Source organism: Prionailurus viverrinus, chromosome A1 (genome assembly GCF_022837055.1).
Source record: "Prionailurus viverrinus isolate Anna chromosome A1, UM_Priviv_1.0, whole genome shotgun sequence".
In the NCBI taxonomy this organism is placed as follows: domain Eukaryota; kingdom Metazoa; phylum Chordata; class Mammalia; order Carnivora; family Felidae; genus Prionailurus; species Prionailurus viverrinus.
Genome location: NC_062561.1, coordinates 46,441,547 through 46,460,035, shown reverse-complemented (window position 1 = coordinate 46,460,035; position 18,489 = coordinate 46,441,547). Strand labels below are relative to the sequence as shown.

The 18,489-nt window shown below is 34.0% G+C and overlaps 1 protein-coding gene across 1 annotated transcript in view; it reads left to right on the top strand.

Moving 5' to 3' along the window:
- Positions 1 to 18,103, top strand: part of DACH1 (dachshund family transcription factor 1) — a 433,928-nt gene extending 415,825 nt beyond the window's left edge. Inside the window, exon 11 of the mRNA XM_047850847.1 lies at positions 15,337 to 18,103. Coding sequence (XP_047706803.1) covers positions 15,337 to 15,374 — 38 coding nt within the window. The 3' untranslated portion in view covers positions 15,375 to 18,103. The remainder of the gene's footprint in view (positions 1 to 15,336) is intronic.
- Positions 18,104 to 18,489: the final 386 nt, after the last annotated feature.

Below are 18,489 nucleotides of genomic sequence, written 5' to 3'. Positions count from 1 at the left end.
AGTTTTTTTTTAATAGAGAAAACATAAAGTAGCTTTCTTTTTTTTTTTAATGGCAGTCAGAAAGGATGGATTACTCAGCGTTGAATTTTGTCCATTATAGTGAATGTAATAAAACTGGGACCAAAAAAATTACAGTGCTAGATTACGTACATAAAATTAGAATAGAGAATGCTAAAAATACGTAGTGGTATATTAGATAACTCATATTTTGACTTATTTATTTTGCATCTTTGTCGATTCTGCAGATTTTACCTATGACAAACTGTCAATTCAACTCTTGCATTAAGAGACATGTATTTTTCATGATATTGTTTCATATGGCAATATGTTGGATATCAGTCCTTTCAAGTAATCAAACTACATTGAATAGAGTCATAAACAAAAAAGCAACAATAATTTACTCTCGTTGTTAGCTTTCCCTCTGATGCATACATATTCTTTGCAATCATTTGAACAGTATAATACATTCTTATTTTGATGAAGGGAAAAGTAAAAATTACACTTATTCTTTGGACTTGGTAAGTAAGATCAAAACCAAGTGTGTGTTACACCAAAATAATACTAGTCCTGCAGTATATTTTTAAGCTTTAGGAGCATCATGAGTTTCCAATACATAAAGCATTTGGTAATAAAGTCATCAAGTGTCTGGTTAGAGGTGAAGCATTGAAAGAATTCTCATCCGACCACTGAAGTAGCAAAAAACCAACCTGTTAAAGAGAGCTGTTAAAATGAGCTCTTCATACAGACACCAAAATGCTATTATGGTGGGAAAACAGGCAGTATTTATTAATCAAGTCTTACAAGTTAATATCCTTAAGGCTTACAAGTAGGTTTCCTTAAAAAGAGGTAGAACTGAGGTTTGCCCAATGGAAATGAATCAAGGATATTAAGATAAAATTAGGCATTTTTGGCTGAGCAATTTGGTATTACCTAAGTGTAACTGTGAATTAGCCCTAAAAAAATAACCTATAGTTTCTCTGATGGGAAAATAAAGATTTTACTATAAAGCAGTTTTGACATAAGCCTAGATGAGTTCCTTAAATTCATAATGCTTCTAGAAGTCTAACCTTAACTCAGGATATAATGATCTACATGGTGACATATAAGTTAATTTTATTCATGTCACAATTGGTAGTGATGGGAAAATAAGGAAATGCTGACAGTGGCCACAGCCACAAGCTATTAATTGTGATGGAACCAGTGGCCTGTGTTACCATGACCCAGGGCAGAATTTGACACTAGGCATGAAATATACATATATCAGCACTTATCTTCTTCCTAAATATATGCACATTTATTACATTATACTTTAAATGTTTATTTGTAGACTTTTTTGTGTTTATTTTTTGAAATCGAATTAAAGAAATTTGACAATCTCATGGTTTTTAATATATGCTAAGAACAAATTGGAACTTAAACATAAATTGTAAGTCAGTCCAGAGTGCTCAAATGTGTCCTGAAATTCTTTGTGTCTAGAGACAGAGACAATTCATAAAATGTAAAGTTATCTATTAGCATTGCATATTTTTGTAATAGCACATTTTGTCGTTTTTGTTTTCTCATTGTTTTCCACTTTAGAAAGCATTTAGTGGCTTACATTTGTCATTGTTTGTGGCTGGTTTTGTTGATATTTCCTGATCAGTTTGCAAAAAGAATTATGTCTGTTTCCTTGGGAAGCATGCAGTATGACAAACAACAGTTTCGAATATTGCAAGATACCATGTTTAATCAAAATTGAACTTAGCCCATCACCACTACTGAATCAAAAGTTTGGAGGGACATTAAAAAGATTGTCTGGTTTCTTCTTCAATCTTATATCTTTCCAAATGCCTTTAATAGATCTAGAATCTTTTTTGTTTCTTTTGGTCCTTTTTCTTTTTTGGTCATTCGTTAAATGGTAATAGCTTCAGCAGTATGGAGCTTTACAATTTCCTGGGATGGTTGGTTCTGTGACATTGGGTCAACTATTTGATACAATGACTATTATTCTGAGACAAGTTTGTTACAAGAATTAGACTATTGACAATTATCATTTTTATTTCTGAGGCCACCATACATCATGAAATAAGATCATCAATCTTTAAGGAAAACCTATTTTTCATTCCCAGTAAATCAAATTGCCCTAAGGTAATATAAGTAAAGTTACTTCTACTTAACAGAGGATATACATATTTAATATGTATTTTTATATATATATGGATATGGATAGACATATATACAATATTGAGTTTTAAAAGGGTAAACAAATCCTCTAAAGATGTAAAAATATTCTGTGGTATAGAATAATCCATTTCATTAGTAGCAAATCAGAGTTTTTTAAAAATTAGTTTGGTGTTGTAAGACAATATTGTACTGGCAAACATGCAGGTTGGTTCTGCTATTTCTCTGAAGTATAGGCAACCTTCCAAGAGAACTCACAAAGTGGCATTTGGCCTGGTGAACTCAAAATGACCCAGAGTTGGGTTATCAATCTTTTCTGTGTTCCAGAACAAGCAAACTGAGGTACTATACTAAAACACTGTAAGTCACAGAACCGAAGTATTTATTTGTGACATTGACCAGCACATCTTCCTTGTAAAGAAAGGAGTATTAATTATGCACTGTGGCACGGCATATTATTTCTAAACCTCGTGGTTTACAACATTTATTATCTCGAGAGAATTTGGGAATAGCTTAGTGGGGTCATCTGCTTTGAGGTCTCTCCCAGGCTACAATAAGATGTTGGAAGGGGCTGCAGTTTTCTCTAGACTCAACTAAGGCAGGATCACTTCCAAGCTTTCTCACATGGCTGTTGGCATGCCTCCTGTCTTTATGAGTGTTGGATCGAGGGCCTCGGTTCCCTTGTTGGCTATTCGCCAGAGGCCACCATCAGCTCTTTGCCACAAGGACTTTACATAGGGCAGTTCAGTACACAGCAACCTGCTTCAGTAGATCGAGCAAGTGAAAAGATCCAGAGAGAGAAAGAGAGAGAGCCTGCCAGCAGGAAGAAAGTCGGTTTTTATGACCTAATCTTGGAAGTGACTTTCCTTTACTTTTGCCATATTCTCTTCATCAGAAGCAAGTCCCTAGGTAGAGCCCACACTTAAAGGAGACAGGGACCACACAAGTATGAGAATATTAGGAGGCAGGGTACATTATTGGCCATCTTAATAGATTCCTACCAAAGTGACTATGCATGCAGAAAATAAGATTGTCGCATTATCTGGCAAGATTGGGATTGGAACAAGGAGTATTATATAATCAAATATTTTATGGACGCAAAAACATATCTAAAGGTAGATCAGATGTGTACCTCAATCTTTAAAGGGAACTTTATCCCTGGTAGGTGCTCTCATGAGCATTTCTAAAACTTGCCAGATTAACTGCTTTCTCTAGGCTACATTTCTAGACAAACACTCTTACTGATTTTCATATTCTTTCTTTAGGTATGATCATTCTGTCAACACATTTTCTTGTCTGTTTGTTAGTCTGTCTCTTTAATATAATTTTACACTTCACTGGGTTGATCTTTTGAGGGTTAATTTTGAAATTTAGTGCCTTTAAGGTTTACATTATTTAATAATTCTTGTATAACATGTTACTGCTCTTACCCACCTACTGTCTAAATAACAGTTGATAATTCTATTAGATAAGATATAAAGAAAAGCTGTTCTCCACAAAAGTGTCATTTCTTTCATTAAAATAATTCTCATATTTATTTAAAAAATTTGAGACTTTGTCATGTAAGGTTGTCATTTGTCAAGTTTAACACCAGACCCATATTTTGGTTCAGATTGTATAAATGTGTTAAATAAAGCTCTAGAGATTTAGAGCTTAATTCACTTACAGGTGCTTCCCTAAACAAATATAACTTTATTAAAACAGCTTATTTAGTCATGCTAGAGAAAATGGGAAAAAATAGTAACTGTTAAACTTCTAAAAGAAAGATGATTTTTCCCTCCAAACTTAAAATCACTAGGGTCTGCAAGTGCTGTTCTTCTGTCACCTTTTTTCCCCCAGAGATAACATGTAAGTTTATTCTGAAAACAATTTATTCACTGAGGGTTTTGACTGTGTCTTGCAATTCTGAAGGATACAAATGGTTGGTTTAAAAGACCCATTTCCCTTTCCTGCAGTATCTTATTTTATCAAATAAAATCACTTTTTTTCCTACTTTCTGTTTTAATTAAGCATAGTAGATAATTTATCCACTCATCCTTCAGGTTCAGATATGCCCTCAAATGATTATTTCCTTACATACCTGTGTCTTAGTCTTTATTCCAGAAATGAATAGAAGAATGGAGAAAGTAATGAGAGATTTTTACCGTGCTTTACTTTGCTGAAGTTGGGAGGTCTCACCTTCCAAATCAGGACAAGGTAACCTAAGTACAAAGCACCCCATTCTCACTTGCTGGTACATTAACCACTGTGATGGTTTCCCACTTCTTACTAATGAAGGCTTAATTAGAACACACACACACACACACACACACACACACACACACAAATACTTTACCAAAGTAGACCTACCAGCAATATAATTTTTCTTTGTTTACAGAAACAAAACTTTAAAGATGTTTGTGTTCTCCTTTTATTTTGTTTGTCCTAAACTTTAAAAAAATAAACTGTGTTTCAAACACAGCTAATCAGAACAGTACTTTCCTTATACCAACAAATGCACATTAGCATGCATAATCCTCACTAACAGGTAATACAGTTAAGCAGACTTCATAAACTTCACAATTGTAAATTTACAATTAAAACATAATGGACCAATAGACCAGAATCCAGCTTATGTCCACACCCTCAGCCCAGTAGGTTTCATGAAACTGAATCTGGTGTTTGGGGGAACTCTATTAACAAAATCACTAAGTGTCGTCTTACTATCTAATACTTGAATAGGATTTCTCAAAAGCCTAGTTGTTAAGCAGAAAATATTTACTATGAGAATACTCTCTACATAATCAGTGAAATAGTATATGTGGAAAGTGGAGAGTGTATATCCTCAATGAGTTATTAACAAATAGCTGGTATCGGTGAAGTATTAAAACTTTGTATCATTTAGACAAACTATTTGATTTATTTAACTTGTATTTGAAAGGAAACCATACTTTGAGAAAAATTTTAAAAAACTATTAAAACTCTCATATGTCCTTTACCAAGATTCATCTATTGTTAACACTTTGTCTCATGTACTTTATAATTATTTCTATTTGTATAGTATTTTCTGAAGGATTTGAGAATAAGTTGTAAACATCGTGGCCCTTTACCTGCTATATTTACCCAAACATAAGAAGTATTTACTAAAAATAAGGGTGTTCTCTTATACATAAACACAGTATAATTATCATCTCAGTGAATACTTCATTGACACATTACTCTTATTTGATCTGATGTTGAAATTCTAATTTTGTGCTTTGACCCAGTCATGTCCTTTATAGCATTTTTACAGCATTACTGAATCCAAATTAGTATCACGTATTCTATTTAGTTGTTATTTCCTCTTTAGTCTCCTTGATCTTGAGCTCTTCCTTGGACTTTAAAAAATTTATAAAATTGACATTTGGAAGAATACAGTCTTAATAGAATGTTTATCATTTTCATCTGATAGTTCCTCATGAGTAGGCTCAGCTTATATATTCTAAGCCAATATACCACCCACATGAGACTGTATTTTTCTCAAGGTATGCATTCAGGGGCATATGATATTCCCCTCATTTTGTGATCTTAATTTGATAGTTCTCTCCAGATTCCAGGCAATGTTCAAGTTACTAGAAATACACAACATCATATGGTATGTTATCTGTTATTAAGGATATTATAGCCAGAGTTTAATCAATTTCTCTAGGATAGTGAAGCTTTTTTAAAAATTTTTTTAGAAAAAGTTTATTTATTTATTTTGAAAGAAAGAGAAAGGGTGCAAGAGTGAGAGGGAGGGAGAGAGAGAATCCCAAGCAGTCCCCACACTGTCAGTGCAGAGGCCGACATAAGGCTTGAACCCATGGACCATGAGGCTTGAACTCACAAACTCTACAATCTTGACCTGAGCCAAAATCAGGGGTCTGACACATAACTATTTGAGCCACCCGAGTGCCCCTAGGGTAGCGAAGCTTTTTAAGTGTTGGCATAGTAAAAGCAACTTGAGGGGACAGGTTTGAATCCTATGACTCGCAGTTGTAACAACACTTAGTTTCTAGTAATACAATATATGAGATCCAAACCCTCTCCATGAGTATAGGCTGATTATTCATGGTTAAAACATTTTGTCAGAGGGATGATTTCTTAACGTTAAGTACAGAATGGCCTGTTCCCTATTGCATAGATAAGCAGCAGACAATTGATGATGATGATTTTTTAATCAATTTTGTTTGGTTGTGGTCATGGAGGTATGGTTTTAAGAACATTGAGCTCCTACATAGATATCAGTTAATGGAACCACAGGGTCCAGATTTCTACCCCACTGGGGAAGATTCTTGAGTTGCAGAATAAAAGACCTTTAGCATCCAGTAAAGCAGCATTATCTTAATCTCTGATGACAAATTCTTCTTTGTCCACAGAGAGCATCAACATCATCACTGAGCCTAAAATTCAGGCAGAGCCTATTCTTTAAGATACAGACAGCAAGAATGTCACTTCTCAGAGGAAATGAAATATTTTAAGCTGATCTAGCCATTTGGGAAAGTATTTTGCCTAGGGCTGGAGTTGACTAAATAACTTCAAGCCAGCGGAGATTAACCATAGTTATCTGTAGATCTTCAGATGCCTTCCCTGCATATTTTCAGCCCAGCTTTCATTACTGGTTTGTCTATTTAGCATCCTATTTAGAAAGGATGTTGTGAGTAGACCAGCTTGCCCAATGATGATCCTTTCTAGCCACACAAAACCTACAGTCCAGTTCCACCTGCTTCAAGTTGTTGAATTGCCAAAGTTTGGGTCCCTCCTTGATTCTTGTGCTTACCTAAAGTCTGATACAAAATTCCTTCACAAGGAATGGACAGAATTTCCCTTTTATTATCTTTGACTAAAGCTTAGTTACCTTTCAATCTATATATTATAGCTTTAGATGATCTTCTAAGAACATGTTTTAAACTAGACTGCGGTCTGTCATTTACTTTCTTCTTTGAAGGAAACTGAGAAATATATAAAAGCAGTTTTGGATTGTACTTTTTTGGTCATTTTTTAAAATGTTTGTTTATTTTTGAGAGAGGGGGAGAGAGAAAGAGAAGGGGCATAGAGAAAGGGAGGAAGAGGTTCCAAAACGGGCTCCACACTGAGAGCAGAGAGCCCAGTGTGGGGCTGGAACTCAGGAACTCTGAGATCATGACCTGAGCCGAATCCAGAAGCTTAACCAACTGAGCCACACAGGCGCCCCTTGTCATCACTATTAACTACAATCAAGAGCTTTACTTCATACTAGCCTAGTAATAAACATGATATTATCTGCTCATTTCTAATGAGCTGGGCCATATTGTTTCTTTAGGTAGCATATTACCTACAGCTTGTACTAGTACATTTGGCTTGTATAGACAGAATACACTTGTTGCAGTGCTCTTGTATACACAGCCCATGCCCACTCTCTAGAATAGCACTAGGTACTTACGCAGAAAGCATTCCAAAAGGATCTGGGGTCCAGTTCTCTCTCACTTTGACCCAACTCTGTGGGCCTCACGTTACGCAGCCATAACCCCGAGTTACATAAAATTCAAAATCTGTTGTAAATTTTTCAGTTTTTACTCTTTAATTATATTTGAACACAACCTTCAATATAACTTCTGGAAATTTCTTGGACCGTTAGTTAACTGCATTTCATGAGAAGAAATGATATTTACTCAGAATCCTCTCATAAAAGGGCCTCTGCTGAACATCAATCTCTCTTAAAATATTTCTCATGTAAATGTAGACTTTGTGTCTCTGCTTCTTTGCTTTAGCAGTCGCAGAATGTTCTTACTCTAAATATAAAGTTATAAAAAAAAGCAAGAAACAATATTTTCTTTAATTAGCTTCTTCCTTTGGGGGTTTTAGAAGAGGGGTTATGACTTGACAAAGATCCTTCCCATCTGTTCCTGTTTGTTTGCTTTTATTTTGACTTCCTCTCGTTGTCTTATCAAATATCACATGAATCATTAACATTTGTTTTCATCACTTGTTTTGGTTTCTCTTACTTTGTATGATTAAGACATGATGTTGAGAGAGGCTCAGGGCTAATATTAACCTAATAGTCTTTAAGTAAATATTAAAGTTTCTGGATACATGATCTTATATGTTTGCCTCTGTCATGTTAATATTTTCCTCAGCTCTGGAGTAGTGAGATATGTGTACGTACAACTGTTTTGTGAAAGCAGCAAATTTTGTTAGATTACAGGTGTCTGGATATAAGTTTTGAAAAAAATAGATGCCATTTTTAATAAAGCTACTTCCTAACAGGAAATGTAATTTATTAAGCCCTTTGTGCAAAAAAACATGTAAGAGATCCTTGTGGATATTTGCAAGGGAGTTCTATTCAAAACTAAAATATATATCTATTTGCACGTTATACAATACCTTTCACTAGCAGACTCCGTTTTTCATACAATGAAAGAATTGGATTTCTGGTGTCACCCAACTAAGCAATTTGAAATTGTTCCAACTTGTATGCTATCTTCTAGTATAAAATCTTATTATATAATGTCGTTGTTATTGAACAAGTTTTGTTAGTTTTAAAAATAAATGATCAAGCTATTTGATACTCTAGTTTTAGAATATATGTAGAAATAAAGCGAAATTCTATGTCTGTCTATATGTAGTAGATATTTCCAATAACTACATATAGTAATACCTGCAAAAGCATCATATCAAAACAGTAAAATTAATACATGAACACAAAACAAACCAAAATTGGAAATTTTGTGACAGATTACCTATTTCTTCCTCAACTACAGCAAATAATACATTTAATGGTATATACTATCTGCTTAATGATCTGATCTGATGGCTTCAACTTTACTATTAAAACCTGAGATCCATTTTTACGAGGAATTTTTAAAAATTTAACTCATTATCTATAGAGCTAAATCTTCATTGTAACGATAAATATCATACAAAACTTTACACCTGCAGTAAACTATTCTGTGATGTAGATAATTTCTTACACACCAAATTATAGCTGTAAGCATCAAATCACAATGAACTTTGGAACTATTAGGAATTTGTAATTTAAATCGTTTCATTCACTCCCTACTCCCCAATGCTCTTAATTAGAACAGACTTTTTAATTAAGTACTCCCATGCACAAAGTGTAGCTTGATGATTTTTCTGTCATATCAAACTCCCATACAAAAGCAAATAATCATAGTGTTAAAGGAGGATTTTTTTAAAATCAAACCATCAGAATTCTAGTTCTTGTTTCAATTTATTCAGTTGAAATTCTGCACACCAAAAGAAAGACCCTGTCTTGGGGAATACAAAGAGGAATAGATCCACAAGGCAGGAAGGCTGATGGTACTGAGATTCAATCTCTTACCTCTACAAGTCAGAGACGTTGTATTTCCTCCAGTGAGGGTCCAGTTGCTTATTAAAGGGAAGCGACATAGTGGAATGGATGTGAAATTTGGATTCACACAAATATCAAATCACTACTTGCAAGCTCTGTGAAAATGTGCAAGAGACTTAAGTTTTTCAAGCTTAGTAGCCTACTTTTAAAAGGCACTGAGAAGACCTATTATGTTCAGTTGTTGGGAAGTTTAGAGTTAAAATCTGTAAGTGCCTTGAACACAAGTGCTCAGAAAATATTAACTATGCTAATAATAATCATCATTTCCTTTATTGCTAATTTAGGTGATCTTAAAGAAAAGCTCTCATCCATTCGAGATATCAAGGAATAATTGTTTGGTAAACCTGGCATCAGGAAGAAACAGAAAACTATCTTTCCGTGGTCACCACGTGTAGAAATAGATAAATACAATATGAGAAAGGGTGGATAGGTGTGAGATTGTCTAGTTAGAAGGTGAGTAGAATGCACAAAGGGCAGCCCTTAAAACAAAATATATAAATTAGACCTCTGAGTTTGCAGATCAAACCACACACCTCTGCATAACAAAGTCTTAGCTGTGGAAGTACTCCAGCAATCATAATGACCTTCATTCGGTAGCTCGTTTTTGTAGGGCCTTCTCTATGGCCCCATGGCTTTGTGTGCTGTTTCAAGACTCAAGGAAGGGAAGTATTGCAACCATTATTAAATAACATAAAAACATAGTCAGTTTGAATTATGGGCCCATATATCTTTCCTAGCACCCTTACCATTCTACTTTCACTCAGGTGGTTTGTTATCAAAAGCCTGAGATAGACCTGTGGTCCCATAATTCAGAGGCCTGTTGTTAGCTCTCTGGTTACATAACACGTGGGGCTGTTTGCTGTGGATTGCAGACCAGTTTAACTTCTCTGGAACAATATAAAATTAGTTAAAACTTTTTTTTTCCTTACAGACTTTGAATTATCTGTAAGTATGTTTCAATAAATGTGACAAAATCACAAAGTAGAACTGATTCGAAAGTTAAGCTTTGCAGTCAAAAGGAGAGTGAGTTACTCTTCAAGGTCTGTCTTTGCCTGGTGTATATCTGCTTCCAGTTAATTCTAAGGCAGATAATCTCTGAGGCCTACGTATTATTTAATCATGAAACGGCCTTAACTGTAGCAGGTGGGGTCTGTTTTATAGCTGGCATCTTTAATGCTTGATGCATTTGTCCATCTGTTAGAAACATTAGTCAAAAATGCAAGGAGTCATTTATTAAAAATGGAATTATAGTAGATCAGATACTGAGCACATAAATATAATGGATATAATTTTTATAAATGTATTTTGTATATGATCTATGGTAAAGATGCTTACAAAATAATTATTTCTTTTATACTTTTAAATGAATATAGTTTAATTTTAAAATTAATTTCAGGGGCGCCTGGGTGGCTCAGTCAGTTAAGTGCCCAACTCTTGATCTCAGCTCAGGTTATGATCTCACAGTCCTTTGGATCAAGCCCTGCATCAGGCTCTGTGCTGACTGCATGGAGCCTGCTTGGGATTCTCTCTCTCTCTCTCTCTCTCTCTCTCTCTCTCTCTGCCCCTCCTCATCTTGTGTCCGTGCTTTCTCTCTCTCAAAATAAATAAATAAAATTAAAAAGAAAGTTTCAAAATATAAAAACAAATAAAATTTGGTTTCAGATAGACTTTGAAATTTTTATCCTGGGGGCACCTGGCTGACTCAATTGATAAAGCATACACCTCTTGATCCTGGAGTCATACGTTTAAGCCCCACATGGGGCATGGAATCTACTTTAAAAAGATAAAAAAATAAGAAATAAATTTCTAGCATGCCAAAGATAATTATTTTTGTTATGTTAATATATTGATTCATTTCCCCAAAAGTTTAACATGTGGGATTGCTTTAAACTTTTAAGGCAAGCATCATGCTGAACACTATCATTCTAATACTGATGGGAGTAATACTGATGGGCTGCTGCTTGTGTGGATCTCACCATGTAGTAGGCTCCCAAATGCAACTTCAAAGTGAGACAAGTATTATGGATTTAATTCCTAGGATGTTTGTACTGGAGAATAAATAGGAGCTGTCTGTTTAGAGAAGTTCCATAGAGGAGAGCAGGAAGGGAATCAGGGAAGGAGGAAGTACTTATCTTCTAGGTTTCTGAAAGGAAGAACAGGACTAAATACTCCAACACAGCACAGAGCTTGGTGTGTCATAGAATGCACAGGAGAGTCACGGTCATGGAGTGAGGGGAGAATGGTAACAGATAAGATTAGAGAGGAAAATACTAGATATTTGAATTTGGAGGAAGTTGAGAATGTCTCTTGTCCAAATATCTAATGCTGGAATGCTAGGAAACATTGTGTTTTTTTGTTTGTTTTGTTTTGTGTTTCCTTAAAGTAAGAATGGGAACGATACTCTCAACATAATTGACTACATAGCAGAAATGATGAGATAGCTAAAAGGAGAAAGTAGGGATAAAGTAATTAAAGGCTAAGAATTAGAAACTTTGGTAAAAATATTACTACTCTGCTTTTTAGGTTGCTTCTGAATCCTCTATTGCTAGATTTTTATAAAATGTATGTTGCTTTATGTAGTAAAAATCATTAGGATCAAAGTTATCTTTAAAAAGGTCCAATTGTGGGGCGCCTGGGTGGCTCAGTCAGTTAAGTGTCCGACTTCGACTCAGGTCATGATCTCACAGTTTGTGAGTTCGAGCCCTGCATCAGGCTCTGTGCTGACAGCTCAGAGCCTGGAGCCTGCTTCGGATTCTGTGTCTCCTCCTCTCTCTGCCCCTCCCATGCTCATGCTCTGTCTCTCTCTGTTTCTCAATAGTAAATAAAAAAAACTTAAAAAAGAAAAATAAAAGTATCCAATTGTTAGCCACATTGTACTAAGTATATGAAAGGCTGAAATTTTAGCTTATTTTATAATACCAAGTTTATTCGGATTATTTACAAAGTAATTATTAGAAACTCCTGCTAAACTGAAACTAGAAAGTTGCATATATATACATAATGTGTATATAGATGGTATATTTATGTATGATGTAAGTGAGAAAATTAGTTTTGTCTCAGAGGTGGCTGTAATCAAGCCAAGCAAACAGAAGAAATCACACCATGTTCCATGCAAAAACAATAAATATTTTATAATCTGTTAATATAGTACTGTCATATCCTTAGAAAGAAATTTTCATCAAAATGTTATGGTTTTGATATTGGTATTTGATTAATATTTGATTTAGGAAATTTCTATATTTGCTGTAATAGTGTAATAGCTACTTCTGAGTTATAGTAATATTTAGTATTAATGAAAGATTATCATTACAGGCCAGGAGGTAAAATGTTTTTAGACAGCATATCTAGGATGATTATCTAGCATAGTTTTGTATGCCTTTAAGTCATTGTTCAAAAATAGTGTTCAGTTGGATTAATAATATGTTTGCATTGGTGAATCACAGATTATATCATATATCCAAACGTGTATGCTACTTATGGGGAACAGACAGTCATTGTCATTATTATGTGTTTCACATATTAAAGTTTGCTGATACATGATTATTGATTGATTATTTAGAGACTTCCAAGTAAATATTGTTATTAAAGTTTAACTGGATTGATTTTACAGAGACAACCAATACTTGATACACCTTATTAGAAATTACAAGTATGGGGTGTGGGGGGCGGTACCTGGGTGACTCAGTCATTTTATGTGTCAACTCTTGATTTTGGTTCAGGTCATGATCTCATGGTTTGTGGGATTGAACCCCACTTTGGACTCAGTGCTGACAGCATGGGACCTGCTTGGGATTCACTTTCCCTCTCTCTCTGCCCCTCTCTGGCTTGCTTGGGTGTGAGCGTGCACACGTGCTCTCTCTCTCTTACTCTAAATAAATAAGTAAATAATAGATAAATAACAAAAAAAAATAGCCAGTATGAGAGTAATCTCACGGATATTCTTTTGCATGTGGCTGAAGTCAAATGGTGGATTTTATTTTATTTATTTTTTTAAACATTTTTTTAACGTTTATTTATTTTTGAGACAGAGAGAGACAGAGCTTGAACGGGGGAGGGTCAGAGAGAGAGGGAGACACAGAATCCGAAATAGGCTCCACGCTCTGAGCTGTCAGCACAGAGCCCGACGCAGGGCTGGAACTCACGGACCACAAGATCATGACCTGAGCTGAAGTCAGACGCTTAACTGACTGAGCCAGGCAAATGGTGGATTTTAAATGATAACAGTATAATAAGTTAAATATGTATTTATATTTATGTGATTTATTTATTTCAATATCTATTTTGTGTAAATCTCACAAAACCTGTCTCTGATTCATTCATTCATTCAACACATGTTTATTGAATATGTGCCAGGTTATTGGGATATATCAATGAACAAAACAGAGTCTGTGACATCTGAGAGGTACAACTGACAATTTAGGCTAAAATAAAACATAGTAGGACTGTAGAAATTTGGGCACACCAATATTTCTAAGTAAAAAACTATTTAACATTGGTTTTAAGTTCCTTACTGATTACTATGTCTACTACAGGTCATGTGAGAGAATGCAATTAGCTTAGTGTTAAAGATGAGGATCTGCAAATATTTGGACTATATATTTCTATTTGCTGGATTTAGTGTAGGTGATTTCTGTTTCCTTATATTTCAGCTTTTGAAGGTATCAGTCATTTTGCAAACATTTACATGGCAATATGCATTTTTAAAAATGCTTGGAAAATTTTCTTTTCAGATTACCTTCTACTGTAGGTCTTAAAACTTGGAATTTAGATATAATTTCTATAAATACAGTAAAACTTTGGTTTGTGAGTGTTATTCATTTCGGAAACATACTTGTAATCCAAAGCACTCGTATATCAAAGCGAATTTCAAGAACCTTTGCCTCATTTGTGATCATGTGACGTTCAGTGACACATACTACTGGTATTGTAAGACATCACTCATTTATCAAGTTAAAATTTATTAGAAATGTTTGCTGGTCATGTAGAACACTTGCAGAACAGGTTACTCGCAATCCAAGGTTTCACTATATACCCAAAGTTTAGTCCACACCACAATGTTGGCAGTTCAGAGGGTGTTACAGTTGAGAAATGAGTTTACATTTTGTTTTTTTTTTTCCTCTGGATTTTTAATTTCCCGTTTCTTATTTTGCTTCATTCAAATGTGTTTATTGAATGTGTCCAATATTTGACTTGCTTTTCTTTTTCACATGACTGTGAGTTTCTCAGTTGGTAAAAGTTGAGTAATATATTCCCATTTTACCATTTAATTATTTGCTTAATTTCATTTCAAGGAGGAAAGACTATATAGCTCATTGATAGTGATGAAATAACCTAGGTGGCTTTCATATAAATAGCAACAAATGTGCACAATTGTTACATTACATGGTATATTTAACAACACTGCTAAGGAGTATGATGGGAGCTTAGTTTTTCTTGATGGGGATACACCTGAGTGCATTCAGAGAGTCTTTGTTTCTGCAAGCTTGGAGGAAGTAATTGTCATTCAACAGAAATCAACTAGCTTTGCATATCAGTAACACACACACACACACACACACACACACACACACTTATTTATTTTCTGAGTGCTCTGGAACTGATATCAAAATAGCAAATATATGTTTATGAGAAACTCTGTATTCTTTTTGATCACATAAACTCCATGTAATTTTGAAATTAACATTGAGAATATGTGAAAAAATGTTACTTCCTAAACAAATGAAGATAGAATAAGATACACAAATTTTATAGCAGCCTACTTAGTTATTATATTCACATTTGTCTCCCAAATGTCATGTAATTAATTATTTTTTATTGTTCATTTTTAGATGGAAGACTGTATTTGAAAACTACTGTCATGTACTGAATCTTTCCTGTTGAAGAAATTCCATGTTATAGTAAAGAACTTTGCAGACATTCGTCATTTGAAAGTTCAGAAAAAATAAAGTCCTTTTACGGGAACTTCCTCAATTTTGTGTATTAATGTTCTTTAAAAGTTTAAGTATTCTACAAAGTTTCCTCCATTGATTTTCACCTGTGGTTCATACCAGAGACCTGAGAATGTTTGTAAATGTACAAGTATCAACTTCTTACAGTTAATAACTGCAACTTTGCTGCTGGACACTTGTATACTGAGTTAAAGACAGGTCTGAATAAGACCTAGCTTTGTTTTTTTTAATGGAATGAACCATTTTCTTCCTCTGAAAATTCTGTATCTGAGCACATCAAGAGACTCTTGTAGCAGTGGTCACCCAGACTTACAGAATTATGTCCTCCAGAAACCAGCAAGAACACTTGGAAATGAACTTGTAGGGGGCATAGAGGATTCCTAAAAAAAAAAAAAAAACAACAAAAAACAAAACAAAAAAAACAAAAAAACACAAAAAACACAAAAAAATCAATAAATCAAAGAGTAATATTCTATTACATTTGATTTTAAACTAATTGTGGGTTTTCTCCTGAAGATTTTTTTCACATATTCCAAAAGACCAACAAATGGATGTTGACAACAACCCAGTGAAATAACATTTTGCATATCTGAAAAGAAGCATTGAATATAAGCCAAAAGGTTTCACTGAAGGTCTTTTTTCTTAAAAAAAAAATAAATGTAACATGTTTTCATTCCAAACTGGTAGTGGTATATAGAATTTAAAATAATAATGATGCTTCTTATTCAAACTGTTGGTCACATGTACAGTATATAAACATAAAACATACAAGGAAGGTATTATGTATGCAGTAGTATACTAGAGTTTAGGAAAATGAGAATTTTAGAAAATATGTTTTGTCACCCTGTTAGTCAGAAAGACATCTTTCTGGTTTTAACGCATGCAGGCATGTAAATATTTGTCTGGAGTCACAGTATTAATGAATGAGATCTTAAGCATCTGGTGACATCAGAACTCTGTGTCAGCCACTTTTATTTGTATATTGAACCCTAGTTAGTGCCCCAAACTGCACTATTGAGAATGGATTGTGGCTGAACAGTAAATCAAAACACCAGAAATATTTTTATATGTTAATGTCATATTATGTTAATGTTGCTGAAAAACAAAACCTAACAAACCCTTGATGTATCAGTCCAATACCATGTAGCGCTGAGTGATAAAGTTAAAATGTGTTGTGCTTCCCCCCCTGGTCAGAGGGAAGGGTGCCTATGTGTTATTTTCACTGTCTTTTTGAAAGTTACAGTATGTGTTTTCACTTTTGTGCAGATAACTGGAAGTAAAGCTGCAAACAGTGCTTATTACCCACTGAAGTTACCTTCTCTTTGTTTTTACTAATCTGGAGTTACACCTTTAAAGACTGATATTATGAATCAGTACAGTCACTGTACATTTTATGATTTTGCTGTCATCTTAAGATTTTATGACCATAACATTATTTATTACCATAAATAGCAAAATCCTAAATGTCCAAGAAAGCTAGCTTAAAAATGTTTAAAGATAGTTCCAATTCGGTATTAATTATTCGGTTAAGAAAAATTAACACCGTAGATACTCTGGCACTAAGCTTCTATAGTTTTTAGGTCTTCCTTGCAATACTGGAACATATTTCTTTTGTGTAGTTCACTATTAACCAGCTGAGTCCATTTTTTAATACAATAAAGTTATGTATACAGTTCCTATTTTAGCTTGCTTGAAAGGGAGCAATGTTTTTATTTAAAATACTGTTAGTAAATGCTTTGTAGAAACTTGGTTTCCTATGCATAGTTCTTCCATAACCATCTTTTGTTGTTTGAGCACAAGAGATTCTATTCCTTGTTGTCTGTATTTCTTGCTTTTCCCTGGATGCAGTCTTTAAAGGATTACAACACTTAAAATTGGAGGGACTTGTGGCAAGCTTTTGAATCATACATTTTTTAAAAGATTTTTTAAAAAGCCTACAACTGAACCTAAGTAGTAGAATCAGCCATTGCTCTGCTCCTTGCATAGAGTCACCTGTTAAGTAGGTTAAATAGTTTTAAAATGCATACTTTCAAGACCTTTGAGAATGCTTTAGTGTTTGGTTTGATATAAAAGGAATTTTAGCAAGGATTAAAGAAAGAAGCTACAGCTATATGTTAAGAGAAAATCTTACTAACATGTTGTAAATATTACAATTCACGAAATGTTATTTTAAGTCTGTAACTTAAGTTTTTTTTTTCCTTTTTTAGTTATACAGGTTGGTTTGAAATTTGTTTGTTTTGGGTTTTTTTTTCATATAAACAAGTAAAATTGTGCCCATTTTATGGTTTCCATGCTTTTGTAATCCTAAAAATATTAATGTCTAGTTGTTCTATATTATAACCACATTTGCGCTCTATGCAAGCCCTTGGAACAGAACATACTCATCTTCATGTAGGACCTATGAAAATTGTCTATTTTTATCTATATATTTAAAGTTTTCTAAAAATGATAAAAGGTTATTACGAATTTTGTTGTACAAAATCTGTACAAAAATCTGTTTTTACATCATAATGCAAGAATTGGAAATTTTTCTATGGTAGCCTAGTTCTTTGAGCCTGGTTTCAATGTGAGAACCACGTTTACTGTTATTGTATTTAATTTTCTTTTTTCTTTTCAACAATCTCCTAATAAAACTGTCTGAAATCTCCCTGTGACTTTATTTACAGTTCGTCTTTATTAAATTTTGTGAAATGCATAGCATTGAAGGAATATTTACTTTCTAATGGGAGGCATCTAAAAACAACATAAGTCAGCTCTTTGCAATGCGAGGGGAACAATGCTCAATGATTTTATTTAACATGCAACTGCTTCTATCTCTAATATGAATTACTGTGGTGAAAAACATCATAAAAGCACACTCTGTAGTTATTGTTTAACAAGCAGATTTTCCATATTTTGTTTCTTGCCAGCTAAGCAAACTGCCCACATATACATGATTTATTTATGTACATTTCTCAGTTTATGAAGCTGTTATTTGTACCCTTTTCCTTTATATTCTTATATTCCCATGATTCTTATTTCACAAAGCTTTGT